The 23,427-nt window shown below is 42.1% G+C and overlaps 1 protein-coding gene across 1 annotated transcript in view; it reads right to left on the bottom strand.

The window, feature by feature from the left end:
* LOC106569416 (dynamin-3) overlaps positions 1–23,427 on the bottom strand; it is a 52,858-nt gene that overhangs the window by 18,257 nt on the left and 11,174 nt on the right. The window contains exons 3-13 of the mRNA XM_014140756.2: positions 6,897–6,970; positions 6,572–6,721; positions 6,191–6,394; positions 5,918–6,016; positions 3,450–3,610; positions 3,149–3,291; positions 2,915–3,050; positions 2,715–2,782; positions 1,115–1,253; positions 851–937; positions 556–626 (exon numbers count right to left, since the gene is read on the bottom strand). Of these exons, the coding sequence (XP_013996231.1) occupies positions 556–626; positions 851–937; positions 1,115–1,253; positions 2,715–2,782; positions 2,915–3,050; positions 3,149–3,291; positions 3,450–3,610; positions 5,918–6,016; positions 6,191–6,394; positions 6,572–6,721; positions 6,897–6,970 (1,332 nt within the window). The remainder of the gene's footprint in view (positions 1–555; positions 627–850; positions 938–1,114; positions 1,254–2,714; positions 2,783–2,914; positions 3,051–3,148; positions 3,292–3,449; positions 3,611–5,917; positions 6,017–6,190; positions 6,395–6,571; positions 6,722–6,896; positions 6,971–23,427) is intronic.

Genomic DNA, 23,427 nt, shown 5'->3' on the forward strand with positions numbered 1-23,427 from the left:
CAGCAGAGAGACAGAAAGAGACAGCAGAGAGACAGAGAGACACATCAGAGAGACAGCAGAGACAGAAAGAGACAGCAGAGAGACAGAGAGAGCAGAGAGACAGCAGAGAGACAGAGACAGCAGAGAGACAGCAGAAAGACAGAGAGAGACAGCAGAGAGACAGCAGAGAGATGGCAGAGAGACAGCAGAGAGATGGCAGAGAGACAGAAAGAGACAGCAGAGAGACAGCAGAGAGACAGAGAGAGACAGCAGAGAGACAGAAAGAGACAGCAGAGAGACAGAGAGACACATCAGAAAGACAGCAGAAACAGAAAGAGACAGCAGAGAGACAGAGAGAGAAAGCAGAAAGACAGCAAAGAAATAGAGAGAGACAGATAGAGACAGCAGAGAGAGATAGGAGGTTAGCACAGGAGAAAGGGAAACAGACAAGAGAGGGAGAAGTCTGTCAAAGTACTGTCTGCAGGTATTCAGTATCGTTTTGGACGCTCACCCCCCCATCTCCACTATGTAATGAAAATAGCAGGCCATTAAAGGCAGGCCTAGTCAGTCATTTACTTAGCAAAGCCTATGAAGTCCTCATGGTTAGTGTTGATGTACGAGAGCTGGACATCGATCAGCAGCAACACCTGAAATTGGAGACAGAAAGATATGGTCAACAATACATGCAGGCAATTACAGTGTAGTATTACTAGCCCCATGGTCAATAATTATACCATAATCATTTGTACTGTGTGTGTGTGTGTGTGTGTGTGTGTGTGTGTGTGTGTGTGTGTGTGTGTGTGTGTGTGTGTGTGTGTGTGTGTGTGTGTGTGTGTGTGTGTGTGTGTGTGTGTGTGTGTGTGTGTGTTACCTGGTCCTTGGCCCTACTCTCTCTGTCTCTGATGTGTGAGGTCACAATTCTCTCGGTTTCCTCACGCAGTCTGGGGAAGCAATCCAGCTGAAAAACACACACACACACACACACACACACACACACACACACACACACACACACACACACACACACACACAAAACCTGTTACAGTGCATCCTAGGAAATAATATAATGACAAATATTTTTTGAAAGGAATGACAGCATACATCATAATGAGGATTGACTAAACTAAAAGGTTACCTTGTTAGTACACTGGCGCACTGTGTTGATCAGCTCCTGAATGACCATGTCCACACACTTGATACACGGCTCCTTGATCTTCACTATCTGCTTCTTCACAATGGCCTCAAATGCCATGTCTGGAGTGAACAGGCCAGTCCTGCAGCGCACAGAGAGAGAGAAAGAGAAAGAGAGAGAGAGAGAGAGAAAAGAGAGAGAAAAGAGAACAGTCAATAAAGCAGATGTGTGTGGGAGGAAATAGTGGATAGGAGCTAAGCTAAGCTTAGGATCCTGGGACTAAACACCTCCCTCTGCAACTGGATCCTGGACTTCCTGACGGGCCGCCCCCAGGTGGTGGGGGTAGGTAGCAACACATCTTCCACGCTGATCCTCAACACTGGAGCCCCCCAGGGGTGCATGCTCAGTCCCCTGCTGTACTCCCTGTTCACCCACGACTGCATGGCCAGGCACGACTCCAACACCATCATTAAGTTTGCAGACGACACAACAGTGGTAGGCCTGATCACTGACAACGACGAGACAGCCTATAGGGAGGAGGTCAGAGACCTGGCCGGGTGGTGCCAGAAAAACAACCTATCCCTCAACGTAACCAAGACTAAGGAGATGATTGTGGACTACAGGAAAAGGAGGACCGAGCACGCCCCCATTCTCATCGACGGGGCTGTAGTGGAGCAGGTTGAGAGCTTCAAGTTCCTTGGTGTCCACATCACCAACAAACTAGAATGGTCCAAACACACCAAGACAGTCGTGAAGAGGGCACGACAAAGCCTATTCCCCCTCAGGAAACTAAAAAGATTTGGCATGGGTCCTGAGATCCTCAAAAGGTTCTACAGCTGCAACATCGAGAGCATCCTGACTGGTTGCATCACTGCCTGGTATGGCAATTGCTCAGCCTCCGACTGCAAGGCACCATAGAGGGTAGTGCATAGGGCCCAGTACATCACTGGGACAAAGCTGCCTGCCATCCAGGACCTCTACACCAGGCGGTGTCAGAGGAAGGCCCTAAACATTGTCAAAGACCCCAGCCACCCCAGTCATAGACGGTTCTCTCTACTACCGCATGGCAAGCGGTACCAGAGTGCCAAGTCTAGGACAAAAAAGGCTTCTCAACAGTTTTTACCCCAAGCCATAAGACTCCTGAACAGGTAATCAAATGGCTACCCGAACTATTTGCACTGTGTGCCCCCCCCTTCCCCCCAACCCCTCTTTTTACGCTGCTGCTACTCTCTGTTTATCTTATATGCATAGTCACTTTAACTATACATTCATGTACATACTACCTCAATCAGCCTGACTAACCGGTGTCTGTATGTAGCCTCGCTACTTTTATAGCCCCGCTATTGTATACAGCCTCGCTACTGTTATTGTTCCCCAAAAATGTACTGTTGTTTTTATTTCTTTACTTACCTATTGTTCACCTAATACCTTTTTTGCACTATTGGTTAGAGCCTGTAAGTAAGCATTTCACTGTAAGGTCTACACCTGTTGTATTCGGCGCACGTGACAAATAAACTTTGATTTGATTTGAGAGTGAGAGGTGGAGGTGGAGGTGGTATGAGAGTGGTAAACAGTAATATTATAATATAAAATAAACACCCACCTGATACCGTGAATGTTCTTGATGGCGTAGCTGATCTCCCGCCGCATCTCCTTGTCATCACATTCCATCTGTCAGAGAGAGAGAGAGAGAGAGAGAGAGAGAGAGAGAGAGAGAGAGAGAGAGAGAGAGATTGAGAATGAGAGACTGTTTTTCAGCCTAGCACTCCAGGAAACAAGATATGCATCAGCCAGCTATCTAACCTTGACCAGTTCGAAGGGGAATCTCTCGTGGAAGATACGGTTGATCTTGGCTCCACCAGAGAGCTCTACAGTATCCACCTGGTCACCAGAGCCCTCGATGCGCTTCTCAAAGTCCACGGAGAACTGCTGCACCATCCTACACACACAATTTAAATTGGAATTTCAGTTGATTTACTGAATATACTGAATCAAAACGCAATTGACCCAAACCCTGATTGTGAGTGTGGAACTCACTGCAGCAGTTGCTTGGTCTTACGTCCCGGGTCATCAGGGCGGTATCCCCGGTACTCCTCTGCCTCCTTATCCAGAGACAGAAGCTGGGTCTGCAGCTTGCTACGGAACGCCGGCAGCGTGTCGCGGATGTGGTTGGTCAATTGCTATGGCAACACAACACAAAAATTACCCTAAATATAACGTCGCTAAGCAAGCCTATTATGCTGGGCTTTAGGATGATTAGCAAGGATGTAATAACCTGTAGGAGAGACTCAGTTACTGTTCATAACCTGGTCAGTCTGCTGTCTGTCCGTTAGCCTACCTGGTTGAGGACTTTCTGCAGGCACGGGGTGCCCATCTTTTCGGCCATGTGTCTGTAGGCTGGGTGAGTGAGGAAGAACTTCCTCTCAGCAGCCATAGCCATCTTGATGTCCTTCTTCCCATCAATGTCCTTCTGACTGCGGTTCACTACTCCAATATAACCTGGCAACACACACAGATGGACAGGGTGAAACCACTCCAATATAACCTGGCAACACACATAGATGGACAGGGTGAAACCACTCCAATATAACCTGGCAACACACACAGATGGACAGGGTGAAACCACTCCAATATAACCTGGCAACACATACAGATGGACAAGGTGAAACCACTCCAATATAACCTGGCAACACATACAGATGGACAAGGTGAAACCACTCCAATATAACCTGGCAACACACACAGATGGACAGATGGACAGGGTGTGAAGCTTGTTGGTGTTTGCTTCTGTGCGCAAATCATTTCACCGCTGCAGTTTGATATTATTTATTCCCTTTTATTTATGAAAATAAGCTGATACTGGCCTTTAATATTTACGATTCACTTCTGATATTTTAGCTTCATTAAATTGAGTTATATTAGGGTGTTTCTATTCCAAGAAAAACTAAAATACATTTTACAGTAGCCTGTATATTGCCTACCCAAAACATCCATTAATACAATTGAAGAATAATTTAAAAAAGACATAACCTAATGTGGAAGGACCACCAGAGGGCAGGCTGGGCTCACGGAGAGTAGCCCAATAAGGCACGTGAGACAAGGTAACCAGAGGCAATTAAGCACAGCTGACGGTACTAATGAGATATTCTCTTTCCCCTATAAGAGAGAGGATGGAACCAGCAGGTAGGGGGAAGATAAACTATCTCTGGAGAATGGCTACCAAGGGAGGGGAGATATCCAAGAAGAGCCATTAAGACGGTGACGACTATGTGATTGTTGTTATAGTTTAAAGATAATCGTCTTGTGATCCTGTGTCATCTAAAGAAGAACATGTAGGTTGTTCCTTGGGAGATTCTCATTGACTGTGTTGGAGTGTTTGTATTGTCAGAAATCCCTCAATAGAGAACTGTGTTCAATCAAGAAAACCTACTCTGGACTCATTTATTCCATCTTTCCGCTTTAGAGTGACACCAAATGACTTGGTCCGCTCACACTAATGTTAGACAGTAGAATATAAACTATATATACTGTAGGCTAAATCATTATAACCAAATAGACCTAATTAAAACAATAGTGATGAAGGAAATGAGCAGTACCAGAGTAAAATTGGAGCGGGAGAGACGGGTGACAACCTTTTATCTGCTTGAATTACGTTCTGCTCCTCGCTCCACACTCACCCACTTACAGGATCTGGCATTCAGAAGCAGCCCTACTTCAGGCTATCAAAGAACAATGATATCAATGGATGGAATCAGTGAATGAATGGCTGCAGCAACCATTAAATGCTCTGACAAGCTGCATAATAAATGATGCCTAGACTAAATAACAATTAAGTAGTTAAAATGAGATAATACGTTGTTCAAATGTATTGGGGGCGGCAGGGTAGCCTAGTGGTTAGAGCATTGGACTAATAACCAAAAGGTTGCAAGTTCAAATCCACAAGCTTACAAGGTACAAATCTGTCGTTCTGCCCCTAAACAGGCAGTTAACCCACTGTTCCTAGGCAATCATTGAAAATAAGTTATTCTTAACTGACTTGCCTAGTTAAAAAAAAAATTATGACTTAGCATGTCATTTTAACAACTTAGTATCTCGTTTGAATTACTTAGTATAAAAAATTATTTTTTTTTACTAAGTTGTTCAAACAAAATAATAAGTTGTTTGAAAAAGATAGTAAGTCGTTCAAACAAGATAATCCAAGAGTCTACGTTATTTTTTTTTTGTCTTGGGCTTACGGGCTTCCATACAGATGGACAGGGTGAAACCACTCCAATATAACCTGGCAACACACACAGATGGACAGGGTGAAACCACTCCAATATAACCTGGCAACACACACAGATGGACAGGGTGAAACCACTCCAATATAACCTGGCAACACACACAGATGGACAGGGTGAAACCACTCCAATATAACCTGGCAACACATAGATGGACAGGGTGAAACCACTCCAATATAACCTGGCAACACACACAGATGGACAAGGTGAAACCACTCCAATATAACCTGGCAACACACACAGATGGACAGGGTGAAACCACTCCAATATAACATGGCAACACACACAGATGGACAGGGTGAAACCACTCTAATATAACCTGGCAACACACAGAGACAGACGGGATGATGGAAAAGACATGACTGAGATACAATAAAATGGGACCAAAATGTAAGGCGAGTGAGGAGGATAGAGCAGAAAATCTGATACCAAAGATGACTGAAGTAGATCGGTGGACATAGAGATGGAGAAAGAGGGACAAAGAATGAGAGAGATTGGTAGAAAGACAGAGAAAGAGATGTCCCACCTCTCCTTAGGGGCAGCAGCTTGTTCTCGAGGACCTCCCTGGCGTCTGTTCCCTCATCCATCAGATCCAGCTTGGTGATCACTCCTATGGTCCGCTGGCCTGGGGTCAGAGGTCAAAGGGTAAGGGTCAAAGGCAGAAGTCAGTCACAACACAAAGACCACGTTCATAGCTGACTTCATTGCAGATGCCTGCGAGATCTCTCAACGTCTGGATAGGTGTTAAAAATATCAGCTAACCCCATAATGTGATATAGCAATATGATCAACATCTTACCCTGGGGGTCAACGTCTTTGGCCAGTTTGAGGGCGTCTGAGTTGGCCAGGTCAGAGTTGGCCGGGGTGACAGCCAGGATGAGACAGCTCTCCCTGCAGATGAACTGCATGATCATGTCTCTGATCTGCTGCTCAATGTCCACTGGCTGGTCCCCCACGGGCACCTTGGTGATGCCAGGCAGGTCAATCAGGGTAAGGTTCAGCACTGCAGGCAGGGGGGAAAGGAGAGAGGAGGACACATCTTATAGTGAATATTAATGAACACACAGTAGGGAAGGAGAGCACAGAGATATGTATGAGAGGGAGAGAGAGAGATAAAAGAGGGGGAGAGAGAGAGAGTAAGAGAGAGAAAGAGGGTGGATGAGGGGTAAGGTATGTGTACCATGTGGGGAGTAGACGCGGAGGTTGATGGGGACGGGAGATATGCCCTTATTGGCCCCAGTAATGCGGTCAGTCTCCGCCTCAATCTCCTGGCGAACCTCATCGAAGTCAGTGAATTTCTTCCCTTTGCAGTGTAAGAACTCTGCCCATTCTGTGAAGAAAGATGCAGATAAGTATGTGTGTGTGTGTGTGTGTGTGTGTGTGTGTGTGTGTGTGTGTGTGTGTGTGTGTGTGTGTGTGTGTGTGTGTGTGTGTGTGTGTGTGTGTGTGTGTGTGTGTGTGTGTGCGTGTGTGCGTGAGTGTGTGTGTGCGAGCACATGTGTTACCTGCATTGGCACTGATGAGCTGCAGGACAAGGGGCCTGCGGGTGACGATCCCAGAGCCTCGGGGCAGGAAGTCTCTGCAGACAGAGAGCCAATCAAGACAACAACACAAATAAACAGCTAGGGCTGTAACTCCTCTAGCTCCACAATGAAATAGGGTGCAGGCCAGGCAGCAGGCTGTTAGCCAGCCTGCCAGCTTAGTGGAGTCTGCCACTAGCACAGTCAGTGTAGTCAGCTCAGCTTTCCCCATTGAGACCGTGTCTGTGCCTCGACCTAGGTTTTGCAAAATTAAAGATGGCGGTGTTCGCTTTAGCAATCTCACTAGTATAAAGACCTCCTCCATTCCTGCTATTATTGAAAGAGATTGTGATACCTCACATCTCAAAATTGGGTTACTTAATGTTAGATCCCTCACTTCCAAGGCAGTTATAGTCAATGAACTAATCACTGATCATAATCTTGATGTGATTGGCCTGACTGAAACATGGCTTAAGCCTGATGAATTTACTGTGTTAAATGAGGCCTCAACCACTGGTTACACTAGTGACCATACCCCCCGTGCATCCGGCAAAGGCGGAGGTGTTGCTAACATTTATAATAGCAAATTTCAATTTACAAAAAAAAAACATTGACGTTTTCGTCTTTTGAGCTTCTAGTCATGAAATCTATGCAGCCTACTCAATCACTTTTTATAGCTACTGTTTACAGGCCTCCTGGGCCATATGCAGTGTTCCTCACTGAGTTCCCTGAATTCCTATCGGATCTTGTAGTCATAGCAGATAATATTCTAATTTTTGGTGACTTTAACATTCACATGGAAAAGTCCACAGACCCATTCCAAAGGGCTTTCGGAGCCATCATCGAATCAGTGGGTTTTGTCCAACATGTCTCTGGACCTACTCACTGCCACAGTCATACTCTGGACCTAGTTTTGTCCCATGGAATAAATGTTGTGGATCGACTCACTACGAGCTCACAGAACAAGGCTCCGGGCAGCCGAGCGGAAATGGAGGAAAACTCGCCTCCCTGCGGACCTGGCATCCTTTCACTCACTCCTCTCTACATTCTCCTCTTCTGTCTCTGCTGCTAAAGCCACTTTCTACCACTCTAAATTCCAAGCATCTGCCTCTAACCCTAGGAAGCTCTTTGCTACCTTCTCCTCCCTCCTGAATCCTCCTCCCCCTCCCCCCCCTCCTCCCTCTCTGCGGATGACTTCGTCAACCATTTTGAAAAGAAGGTTGAAGATATCCGATCCTCGTTTGCTAAGTCAAACGACACCGCTGGTCCTGCTCACACTGCCCTACCCTGTGCTTTGACCTCTTTCTCCCCTCTCTCTCCAGATGAAATCTCGCGTCTTGTGACGGCCGGCCGCCCAACAACCTGCCCACTTGACCCTATCCCCTCCTCTCTTCTCCAGACCATTTCCGGAGACCTTCTCCCCTTCCTCACCTCGCTCATCAACTCATCCTTGACCGCTGGCTACATCCCTTCCATCTTCAAGAGAGCGAGAGTTGCACCCCTTCTGAAAAAACCTACACTCGATCCCTCCGATGTCAACAACTACAGACCAGTATCCCTTCTTTCTTTTCTCTCCAAAACTCTTGAACGTGCCGTCCTTGGCCAGCTCTCCTGCTATCTCTCTCAGAATGACCTTCTTGATCCTAATCAGTCAGGTTTCAAGACTGGGCATTCAACTGAGACTGCTCTTGTCTGTGTCACGGAGGCTCTCCGCACTGCTAAAGCTAACTCTCTCTCCTCTGCTCTCATCCTTCTAGACCTATCTGCTGCCTTTGATACTGTGAACCATCAGATCCTCCTCTCCACCCTCTCCGAGTTGGGCATCTCCGGCGCGGCCCACGCTTGGATTGCGTCCTACCTGACAGGTCGCTCCTACCAGGTGGCGTGGCGAGAATCTGTCTCCGCACCATGCGCTCTCACCACTGGTGTCCCCCAGGGCTCTGTTCTAGGCCCTCTCCTATTCTCGCTATACACCAAGTCACTTGGCTCTGTCATATCCTCACATGGTCTCTCCTATCATTGCTATGCAGACGACACACAATTAATCTTCTCCTTTCCCCCTTCTGATAACCAGGCGGCGAATCGCATCTCTGCATGTCTGTCAGACATATCAGTGTGGATGACGGATCACCAGCTCAAGCTGAACCTCGGCAAGACGGAGCTGCTCTTCCTCCCGGGGAAGGACTGCCCGTTCCATGATCTCGCCATCACGGTTGACAACTCCCTTGTGTCCTCCTCCCAGAGTGCTAAGAACCTTGGCGTGATCCTGGACAACACCCTGTCGTTCTCCACTAACATCAAGGCGGTGACCCGATCCTGTAGGTTCATGCTCTACAACATTCGCAGAGTACGACCCTGCCTCACACAGGAAGCGGCGCAGGTCCTAATCCAGGCACTTGTCATCTCCCGTCTGGATTACTGCAACTCGCTGTTGGCTGGGCTCCCTGCCTGTGCCATTAAACCCCTACAACTCATCCAGAACGCCGCAGCCCGTCTGGTGTTCAACCTTCCCAAGTTCTCTCACGTCACCCCGCTCCTCCGCTCTCTCCACTGGCTTCCAGTTGAAGCTCGCATCCGCTACAAGACCATGGTGATTGCCTACGGAGCTGTGAAGGGAACGGCACCTCCATACCTTCAGGCTCTGATCAGGCCCTACACCCAAACAAGGGCACTGCGTTCATCCACCACTGGCCTGCTGGCCCCCTACCTCTGAGGAAGCACAGTTCCCGCTCAGCCCAGTCAAAACTGTTCGCTGCTCTGGCACCCCAATGGTGGAACAAGCTCCCTCACGACGCCAGGACAGCGGAGTCAATCACCACCTTCCGGAGACACCTGAAACCCCACCTCTTTAAGGAATACCTAGGATAGGATAAAGTAATCCTTCTAACCCCCCCCCTTAAAAGATTTAGATGCACTATTGTAAAGTGGTTGTTCCACTGGATATCATAAGGTGAATGCACCATTTTGTAAGTCGCTCTGGATAAGAGCGTCTGCTAAATGACTTAAATGTAAATGTAAATGTAATCTTAATGTTTTTCCTCATAATCCTGGATTATCGGACCACCATTTTATTGCATTTGCAATTGCAACAAATAATCTGCTCAGACCCCAACCAAGGAGCATTAAAAGTCGTGCTATAAATTCTCAGACAACCCAAAGATTCCTTGATGCCCTTCCAGACTCCCTCTGCCTACCCAAGGACGTCAGAGGACAAAAATCAGTTAACCACCTAACCGAGGAACTCAATTTAACCTTGCGCAATACCCTAGATGCAGTTGCACCCCTAAAAACTAAAAACATCTGTCATAAGAAACTAGCTCCCTGGTATACAGAAAATACACGAGCTCTGAAGCAAGCTTCCAGAAAATTGGAACGGAAATGGCGCCACACCAAACTGGAAGTCTTCCGACTAGCTTGGAAAGACAGTACCGTGCAGTATCGAAGAGCCCTCACTGCTGCTCGATCATCCTATTTTTCCAACTTAATTGAGGAAAATGAGAACAATCCGAAATTTATTTTTGATACTGTCGCAAAGCTAACTAAAAAGCAGCATTCGCAAATGGAGGATGGCTTTCACTTCAGCAGTAATAAATTTATGAACTTCTTTGAGGAAAAGATCATGATCATTAGAAAGCAAATTACGGACTCCTCTTTAAATCTGCCTATTCCTCCAAAGCTCCATTGTCCTGAGTCTGCACAACTCTGCCAGGACCTAGGATCAAGGGAGATACTAAAGTGTTTTAGTACTATATCTCTTGACACAATGATGAAAATAATCATGGCCTCTAAACCCTCAAGCTGCATACTGGACCCTATTCCAACTAAACTACTGAAAGAGCTGCTTCCTGTGCTCGGCCCTCCTATGTTGAACATAATAAATGGCTCTCTATCCACCGGATGTGTACCAAGCTCACTAAAAGTGGCAGTAATAAAGCCTCTCTTGAAAAAGCCGAATCTTGACACAGAAATTATAAAAAACTATCGGCCTATATCGAATCTTCCATTCCTCTCAAAAAATGTTGAAAAAGCTGATGCGCAGCAACTCACTGCCTTCCTGAAGACAAACAATGTATACGAAACGCTTCAGTCTGGTTTTAGACCCCATCATAGCACTGAGACTGCACTTGTGAAGGTGGTAAATGACCTTTTAATGACCTCAGACCGAGGCTCTGCATCTGTCCTCGTGCTCCTAGATCTTAGTGCTGCTTTTGATACCATCGACCACCACATTCTTTTGGAGAGATTGGAAACCCAAATTGGTCTACATGGACAAGTTCTGGCCTGGTTTAGATCTTATCTGTCGGAAAGATATCAGTTTGTCTCTGTGAATGGTTTGTCCTCTGACAAATCAATTGTAAATTTCGGTGTTCCTCAAGGTTCCGTTTTAGGACCACTATTGTTTTCACTATATATTTTACCTCTTGGGGATGTCATTCGAAAACATAATGTTAAATTTCACTGCTATGCGGACGACACACAGCTGTACATTTCAATGAAACATGGTGAAGCCCCAAAACTGCCCTCGCTAGAAGCCTGTGTTTCAGACATAAAGAAGTGGATGGCTGCAAACTTTCTACTTTTAAACTCGGACAAAACAGAGATGCTTGTTCTAGGTCCCAAGAAACAAAGAGATCTTCTGTTGAATCTGACAATTAATCTGGATGGTTGTACAGTCGTCTCAAATAAAACTGTGAAGGACCTCGGCGTTACTCTGGACCCTGATCTCTCTTTTGAAGAACATATCAAGACTGTTTCAAGGACAGCTTTTTTTCCATCTACGTAACATTGCAAAAATCAGAAACTTTCTGTCCAAAAATGATGCAGAAAAATGTATCCATGCTTTTGTTACTTCTAGGCTGGACTACTGCAATGCTCTACTTTCCGGCTACCCGGATAAAGCACTAAACAAACTTCAGTTAGTGCTAAATACGGCTACTAGAATCCTGACTAGAACCAAAAAATTTGATCATATTACTCCAGTGCTAGCCTCCCTACACTGGCTTCCTGTTAAGGCAAGGGCTGATTTCAAGGTTTTACTGCTACCCTACAAAGCATTACATGGGCTTGCTCCTACCTATCTTTCCGATTTGGTCCTGCCGTACATACCTACACGTACGCTACGGTCACAAGACGTAGGCTTCCTAATTGTCCCTAGAATTTCTAAGCAAACGGCTGGAGGTAGGGCTTTCTCCTATAGAGCTCCATTTTGATGGAATGGTCTGCCTACCCATGTGAGAGACGCAGACTCAGTCTCAACCTTTAAGTCTTTACTGAAGACTTATCTCTTCAGTAGGTCCTATGATTAAGTATAGTCTGGCCCAGGAGTGTGAAGGTGAACGGAAAGGCTGGAGCAACGAACCGCCCTTGCTGTCTCTGCCTTGCCGGTTCCCCTCTCTCCACTGGGATTCTCTGCCTCTAACCCTATTACAGGGGCTGGGTCACTGGCTTACTGGTGTTCTTCCATACTGTCCATGGGAGGGGTGCGTCACTTGAGTGGGTTGAGTCACTGACGAGGTCTTCCTGTCTGGGTTGGCGCCCCCCCCCTTGGGTTGTGCCGTGGCGGAGATCTTTGTGGGCTATACTCGGCCTTGTCTTAGGACGGTAAGTTGGTGGTTGGAGACATCCCTCTAGTGGTGTGGGGGCTGTGCTTTGGCAAAGTGGGTGGGGTTATATCCTGCCTGTTTGGCCCTGTCTGGGGGTATCATCGGATGGGGCCACAGTGTCTTCTGATCCCTCCTGTCTCAGCCTCCAGTATTTATGCTGCAGTAGTTTATGTGTCGGGGGGCTAGGGTCAGTCTGTTACATCTGGAGTATTTCTCTTGTCTTATCCGGTGTCCTGTGTGAATTTAAATATGCTCTCTCTAATTCTCTCTTTCTCTCTTTCTTTCTTTCTCTCGGAGGACCTGAGCCCGAGGACCATGCCTCAGGACTACCTGGCATGATGACTCCTTGCTGTCCCCAGTCCACCTGGCCATGCTGCTGCTCCAGTTTAAACTGTTCTGCCTGCGGCTCTGGAACCCTGACCTGTTCACCGGACATGCTTGTTGCACCCTCGACAACTACTATGATTATTATTATTTGACCATGCTGGTCATTTATGAACATTTTAACATCTTGACCATGTTCTGTTATAATATCCACCCGGCACAGCCAGAAGAGGACTGGCCACCCCTCATAGCCTGGTTCCTCTCTAGGTTTCTTCCTAGGTTTTTGGCCTTTCTAGGGAGTTTTTCCTAGGGAGTTTTTCCTAGCCACCGTGCTTCTTTCACATGCATTGCTTGCTGTTTGGGGTTTTAGGCTGGGTTTCTGTACAGCACTTTGAGATATCAGCTGATGTATGAAGGGCTATATAAATACATTTGATTTGATTTGATTTGATGTTTGGGAAACAATTATTTATCACGCAAATAGTCTCGGTTATTATAATAATTGTCATTTTTGTTTAAAAATGTTTTAAGCTGGTAACGCATCATAATGCATATTTGGAAATGAGCTACAAAATCACTAATGAATACAACTACAACATACCTAATGAATACAAATACAACATACCTAATGAATACAACTACAGCATACCTAATGAATACAAATACAACATACCTAATGAATACAACTACAACATACCTAATGAATACAACTACAGCATACCTGATGAATACCACTACAACATACCTAATGAATACAACTACAACATAACAAATGATTACAACTACAACATCCCTAATGAATACAACTACAACATACCTGATGAATACCACTACAACATACCTAATGAATACAACTACAACATCCCTAATGAATACAACTACAACATACCTGATGAATACCACTACAACATACCTAATGAATACAACTACAACATACCTGATGAATACCACTACAACATACCTAATGAATACAACTACAACATATCTAATGATTACAACAACAACATACCTAATGAATACAACTACAACAAACATAATGAATACAACTACAACATACCTAATCAATACAAATACAACATACCTAATGAATACAACTACAACATACCTAATGAATACAACTACAACATACATAATAAATACAACTACAGCATACCTAATGAATACAACTACAACATACCTGATGAATACAACTACAACATACCTAATGAATAAAATTACAACATTCCTAATGAAAACAACTACAACATACCTGACGAATACAACTACAACATACATAATGAATACAACCACAACATACCTAATGAATACAACTACAACATACCTAATGAATACAACAACACCATACCTAATGAATACAACTACAACATACATAATGAATACAACTACAACAAACCTAATGAATACAACTGCAACATCCCTAATTAATACGTCTACAACCTCCCTAATGAATACAACTACAACATACCTAATGAATACAACTACAGCATACCTAATGATTACATCTACAACATACCTAATGAATACCACTACAACATACCTAATGAATACAACTACAGCATACCTAATGAATACAAATACAACATACCTAATGAATACAACTACAACATACCTGATGAATACAACTACAACATACCTGAAGAATACAACTACAACATACATAATGAATACAACCACAACATACCTAATGAATACAACTACAACATACCTAATGAATACAACAACAACCTACCTAATGAATACAACTACAACATACATAATGAATACAACTACAACAAACCTAATGAATACAACTGCAACATCCCTAATGAATACATCTACAACCTCCCTAATGAATACAACTACAACATACCTAATGAATACAACTACAGCATACCTAATGATTACATCTACAACATACCTAATGAATACAACTACAACATACCTAATGAATACAACTACAGCATACCTAATGATTACATCTACAACATACCTAATGAATACCACTACAACATACCTAATGAATACAACTACAACATCCCTAATGAATACAACTACAACATACCTGATCATAACCACTACAACATACCTGATGAATTCCTCTACAACATACCAAATGAATACAACAACAACATCCCTAATGAATACAACTACAGCATACCTAATGATTACACCTACAACATACCTAATGATTACATATACAACATACCTAATGAATGCAACTACAACATCCCTAATCAATACAACTGCAACATACCTAATGAATACATGTACAACATCCCTAATCAATACATCTACAACCTCCCTATTGAATACAACTACAACATACCTAATGAATACAACTACAACATCCCGAATCGATACAACTACAACATACCTAATAAATACATCTGCAACATCCCTGATCAATAAATCTACAACCTCCCTATTGAATACAACTACATCCTACCTAATGAATACAACTACAACATACCTAATGAATACAACTACAGCATACCTAATGATTACATCTACAACATACCTATTGAATACAACTACAACATACCTAATGAATACAACTACAGCATCCCTAATGAATACAACTACAACATCCCTATTGAATACAACTACAACATACCTGAATGAATACAACTACAACATACTAACGAATACAAATACAACATCCTGTCACGTCCTGACCAGCAGAGGGAGTGTTGTTTAGTATTGGTCAGGACGTGGCAGAGGTTGTGTGTTGTATGTAGTTTCTAGTTGTTCTGTTTCTGTATTAGTCTGTGTGACTCCCGATCAGGAACAGCTGGATATCATTGTTCCTGATTGGGAGTCATATATTAGGTGTGTGTTTTTCTCTTGGGGTTGTGGGTTGTTTTCGTTACCGCTGCTATTTTTGTAAGTATAGCCTGTTAGCCTGTCTTGAGTCGTTCTTGTTTATTGTTTTTCTGTGTTTGCTTGATTCTTTACCATTAAAAGATGAGTATTCACATCCCGCCTGCGATTTGGTCACATCAACACGGCTATTTTTGTGACAGAACAACCCACCAAACCAAGACCAAGCAGCGGAGAAAGGAGCGGCAGGTTGAGAAAAGGGACTTTGAGTTGGACACTCGTGAAAAATGGACTTGGGAACAGATTCTGGCCGGAGGGGGCCCGTGGAGGAAGGCTGGTGAGGACCGGGAACGCTACCGGGGTACACGACTGGCGAGGAAGCCGGAGAGGCACCCCCAATAAAAAAAAATTTGGGGGGGCACATGGGTAGTTTGGCTAGGCCAAGGAAGAGCCATAAGCCAGCTACCCGTGAGTATATGGAGTGGAGGGCGCCGTGTTTCGCTGAGGGCGCCGTGTTTCGCTGAGGTGCGCACTATCTCGCCCATACGCACGCACAGTCTGGTGCGCGCTATTCCAGCCCCTTGCAGATGCCGTGCTAGAGTGGGCATCCAGCCTGGGAGGAGGATGCCTGCGCAGCGCGTCTGGTCGCCGGTACGCCTCCTAGGACCAGGCTACCCTACGCCCGCTCTACGCACGGTAACCAGCAAGCCCCTGCACAGCCCAGTTCGCCCTGTACTAGCACCCCGCTCGTACAGGGCTGCTAGTTCCACCCAACCAGGACGGGTTGTGCAGGAGGTGCGGTCAAGGCCACCTGTGCGCCTCCATGACCCAGTCTTTCCGGTTCCCGCCTCTCGTGCTAACCCGGAAGTGAGTACCTCCAGTCTGGCGCGACCAGTACCAGCAACCCAGATCAAGCTTCCCATGAGTCAGCCTAGTCCTATTCAGCCTGTTCCCGCTCCTCGCACTAGTCCTGGGGTGCGTGTATCCAGCCTGGTACCTCCTCTACCAGCCCCACGCATCAGGCGTCCAGTGCATCAGCCCAGCCTCGAGAGCTCGGCACCAGTGTGCAGTCCAGAGTATCCGGCACCAGTGTGCAGTCCAGAGTATCCGGCACCAGTGTGCAGTCCAGAGTATCCGGCACCAGTGTGCAGTCCAGAGTATCCGGCACCAGTGTGCAGTCCAGAGTATCCGGCAACAGTGTCTAGTCCAGAACCGAGGGATACTGCCTGCGACCCGGGAACCGAGGGAGTCTGCCTGCGACCCGGAACCGGGTGAGTCTGCCTGCGACCCGGAACCGGGTGAGTCTGTCAGCGACCCGGAACCAAGTGAGTCTGTATGGGATCCGGAACTGAATAAGTGTTTAATTAACAGTGAACTAAATGAGTCTGCCTACAGCGTGAAACGGAGTGAGTCTGCCTACGATCCGGAACGGAATGAGTCTGCCTACGATCCGGAACGGAATGAGTCTGCCTACAGTCCGGAGCCGAGCAAGTCTGTCTACAGTCTAGAGGGCAGTAGGCCTGAACCAGAGCCACCTCCAGGATAGGTGGGTTGGGGAGGGGGGGTGTAGCACAGGTGCTGTCATTGACGGCAGCCACCCTCCCTTCCCTCCCTTTTTTGTTTAGGGGGTACTTTTTTTTTTTTTGTGGTATTGGGGGGATTTTTGTGTTTTCTTTTAAGGTGCATTCCGGGATCTGCACCTTTAGGGGGGGGGTACTGTCACGTCCTGACCAGCAGAGTGAGTGTTGTTTAGTATTGGTCAGGACATGGCAGAGGTTGTATGTAGTTTCTAGTTGTTCTGTTTGTGTGTTAGTCTGTGTGACTCCCGATAAGGAACAGCTGGATATTGTTGTTCCTGATTGGGAGTCATATATTAGGTGTGTGTTTTTCTCTTGGGGTTGTGGGTTGTTTTCACTACCACTGCTATTTTTGTAAGTATAGCCTGTTAGCCTGCCTTGAGTCGTTCTTGTTTTTAATTTTTCCGTGTTTGCTTGATTCTTTACCATTAAAAGATGAGTATTCACATCCCGCCTGCGATTTGGTCACTTCAACACGCCTATTTCTGTGACACAACCCTGATGAATACAACATACCTGATGAATACAACTACAACATACCTAATGAATACAACTACAAAATACCGAGTGAATACAACTACAACATACTAACGAATACAAATACAACATCCCTGATAAATACAACATACCTGATGAATACCACTACAACATACATAATGAATACAACTACAAAATACCTAATGAATACAACATCAACATAACTAAAGAATACAACTACAGCATACCTAATGAAAACAATTACAACATACCTGATGAACATAACTACATCATACTTGATGAACATAACTACAACATACCTGATGAATACAATTACAACATCCCTAATGAATACAACTAAAAAATACCTGATGAATACAACGACAACATACATTATGAATACAACCACAACATACCTAATGAATTCAGCTACAACATACCTAATGATTACAACTTCAACATACCCAATTAATACAAATACAACATACCTAATGAATACAACTACAACATCCCTAATCAATAGAACTACAACATACCTGATAACAACAACATACCTAATGAATACAACTACAACAAAGATAATGAATACAACTACATCATACCTAATGAATACAACTACAACATACCTAATGAATACAACTACAACATACCTGATGAATACAACTACAACATACCTATTGAATACAACTACAGCATACCTAATGATGACATCTACAACATACCTAATGAATACAAATACAACATCCCTAATCAATACATCTACAACCTCCCTAATGAATACAACTACAACATCACTAATGAATACAACTACAACATAACTAATGATTACAACTACAACATCCCTAATGAATGAAACTACAACCTACCTGATTAATACAACTACAACATACCTAATGAATACAACTACAACATACCTGATGAATACAACTACAACATCCGTAGTGAATACAACTACAACATACCTGATTAATACAACTACAACATCCCTAATGAATACAACTACAACATACCTGATGAATACCACTACAACATACCTAATGAATACAACTACAGCATACCTAATGATTACATCTACAGCATACCTAATGAATACAACTACAACATACCTAATGAATACAACTACAGAATACCTAATGATTACATCTACAACATACCTAATGAATACAACCACAACATACCTAATGAATACAACCACAACATACCTAATGAATACAACTACAACATACATAATGAAAACAACTTCAACATACCTAATGAATACACATACAACATTCCTTATGAATACAATTACAACATACCTAATTAATCCAACATACCTAATGAATCCAACTACAACATCCCTAATGAATACAACTACAACATCACTAATGATTACAACTACAACATCCCTAATGAATAAAACTACAACCTACCTGATTAATACAACTACAACATACCTAATGAATACAACTACAACATACATGATGAATACAACTACAACATACCTATTGAATACAACTACAGCATACCTAATGATTACATCTTCAACATACCTAATGATGACATCTACAACATACCTAATGAATACAAATACAACATCCCTAATCAATACATCTACAACCTCCCTAATGAATACAACTACAACCTTCCTAATGAATACAACTACAACATCACTAATGATTACAACTACAACATCCCTAATGAATAAAACTACAACCTACCTGATTAATACAACTACAACATACCTAATGAATACAACTACAACATACATGATGAATACCACTAGAACATATCTAATCAATACAACTACAACATCCCTAATGAATACAACTACAACACACCTGATGAATACAACTACAACATACCTATTGAATACAACTACAGCATACCTAATGATTACATCTACAACATACCTAATGATGACATCTACAACATACCTAATGAATACAAATACAACATCCCTAATCAATACATCTACAACCTCCCTAATGAATACAACTACAACCTTCCTAATGAATACAACTACAACATCACTAATGATTACAACTACAACATCCCTAATGAATACAACTACAACATACCTAATGAATCCAACAAACCTAATGAATCCAACTACAACATCCCTAATGAATACAACTACAACATCACTAATGAATAAAACTACAACATACCTAATGAATCCAACAAACCTAATGAATCCAACTACAACATACCTAATGAATACAACTACAACATACATGATGAATACCACTAGAACATATCTAATCAATACAACTACAACATCCCTAATGAATACAACTACAACACACCTGATGAATACAACTACAACATACCTATTGAATACACATACAACATTCCTTATGAATACAACTACAACATACCAAATGAATACAAACAACTACAACATACCTAATAAATACAAATACAACATACCAAATGAATACAACTACAATATACCTGATGAATACAACTACAACATACTTAATGAATACAACTACAACATACCTAATGAATACAACTACAACATACCTGATGAATACAACTACAACATACCTAATGAATACAACTACAACATACCTGATGAATACCACTACAACATACCTAGTGAATACAACTACAACATCCCTAATGAATACATCTACAACACACCTGATGAATACAACTACAACATACATAATGAATACAACTACAACATACCTGATGAATACAGCTACAACATACCTAATGAGTTCTGCTACAACATACCTAATGATTACAACTACAACATACCTGATGAATACAACTACAGCATACCAAATGATTACATATACAGCACACCTAATTATTACAACTACAACATCCCTAATCAATACAACTACAACATACATAATGAATACAACTACAACATCGCTAATCAATGCATCTACAACCTCCCTAATGAATACAACTACAACATACCTGATGAAAACCACTACAACATACCTAATGAATACAACTACAACATACCTAATGAATACAACTACAACATACATAATGAATACAACTACAACATACCTAATGAATACACATACAACATTCCTTATGAATACATCTACAACATCCCTAATAAATACAACTACAACATCCCTAATAAATACAACTACAACATACCTAATGGATCCAATATACCTAATGAATACAACTACAACATCCCTAATGAATACAACTACAACATCCCTAATGAATACAACTACAACATCCCTAATGAATACAACTACAACATCCCTAACGAATACAACTACAACATACCTAATGAATACAACTACAACATACCTAATGAATACAACTACAACATACCTAATGAATACACATACAACATTCCTTATGAATACATCTACAACATCCCTAATAAATACAACTACAACATCCCTAATAAATACAACTACAACATACCTAATGGATCCAATATACCTAATGAATACAACTACAACATCCCTAATGAATACAACTACAACATCCCTAATGAATACAACTACAACATCCCTAATGAATACAACTACAACATCCCTAACGAATACAACTATAACAAACCTAATGAATACAACTACAACATACCTAATGGATACAATTACAACATCCCTAATGAATACAACTACAATATACCTGACGAATACAACTACAACATACATAATGAATACAACCACAACATACCTAATGAATTCAGCTACAACATACCTAATGATTACAACTACAACATACCTTATGAATACAACTTAAACACAGCTAATGAATACAACTACAACATACCTAATGAATACCACTTCAGCATACCTAATGAATACACCTACAACATCCCTAATGAATACAACTACAACATCCCTAATAAATACAACTACAACATCCCTAATAAATACAGCTACAACATACCTAATGAATACAACTACAACATCCCTAATGAATACAACTACAACATCCCTAATAAATACAACTACAACATCCCTAATAAATACAGCTACAACATACCTAATGAATACAACTACAACATCCCTAATTAATACAACTACAACATACATAATGAATCCAACATACCTAATGAATACAACTACAACATCCCTAATGAAAACAACTACAACATCCCTAATGAATACAACTACAACATCCCTAATGAATCCAACTACAACATCCCTAATGAATACAACTACAACATCACTAATGATTACAACTACAACATCCCTAATGAATAAAACTACAACCTACCTGATTAATACAACTACAACATACCTAATGAATACAACTACAACATACATGATGAATACAACTACAACATACCTATTGAATACAACTACAGCATACCTAATGATTACATCTTCAACATACCTAATGATGACATCTACAACATACCTAATGAATACAAATACAACATCCCTAATCAATACATCTACAACCTCCCTAATGAATACAACTACAACCTTCCTAATGAATACAACTACAACATCACTAATGATTACAACTACAACATCCCTAATGAATACAACTACAACATACCTAATGAATCCAACAAACCTAATGAATCCAACTACAACATCCCTAATGAATACAACTACAACATCACTAATGAATAAAACTACAACCTGCCTGATTAATACAACTACAACATACCTAATGAATACAACTACAACATACCTAATGGATCCAATATACCTAATGAATACAACTACAACATCCCTAATGAATACAACTACAACATCCCTAATGAATACAACTACAACATCCCTAATGAATACAACTACAACATCCCTAACGAATACAACTACAACATACCTAATGAATACAACTACAACATACCTAATGAATACAACTACAACATACATAATGAATACAACTACAACATACCTAATGAATACACATACAACATTCCTTATGAATACATCTACAACATCCCTAATAAATACAACTACAACATCCCTAATAAATACAACTACAACATACCTAATGGATCCAATATACCTAATGAATACAACTACAACATCCCTAATGAATACAACTACAACATCCCTAATGAATACAACTACAACATCCCTAACGAATACAACTATAACAAACCTAATGAATACAACTACAACATACCTAATGGATACAATTACAACATCCCTAATGAATACAACTACAATATACCTGACGAATACAACTACAACATACATAATGAATACAACCACAACATACCTAATAAATTCAGCTACAACATACCTAATGATTACAACTACAACATACCTTATGAATACAACTTAAACACAGCTAATGAATACAACTACAACATACCTAATGAATACCACTTCAGCATACCTAATGAATACACCTACAACATCCCTAATGAATACAACTACAACATCCCTAATAAATACAACTACAACATCCCTAATAAATACAGCTACAACATACCTAATGAATACAACTACAACATCCCTAATTAATACAACTACAACATACATAATGAATCCAACATACCTAATGAATACAACTACAACATCCCTAATGAAAACAACTACAACATCCCTAATGAATACAACTACAACATCCCTAATGAATACAACTACAACATCCCTAATGAATACAACTACAACATACCCAATGAATACAATTACAACATACCTGATGAATACAACTACAACATATCTAATGAATACAACTTCAACATCCCTAATGAATACAACTACAACATACATAATGAATACAACTACAACATACATAATGAATACAACTACAATATACCTGATGAATACAACTACAACATACCTAATG

This window comes from Salmo salar, chromosome ssa14 (genome assembly GCF_905237065.1).
Source record: "Salmo salar chromosome ssa14, Ssal_v3.1, whole genome shotgun sequence".
In the NCBI taxonomy this organism is placed as follows: Eukaryota; Metazoa; Chordata; class Actinopteri; order Salmoniformes; family Salmonidae; genus Salmo; species Salmo salar.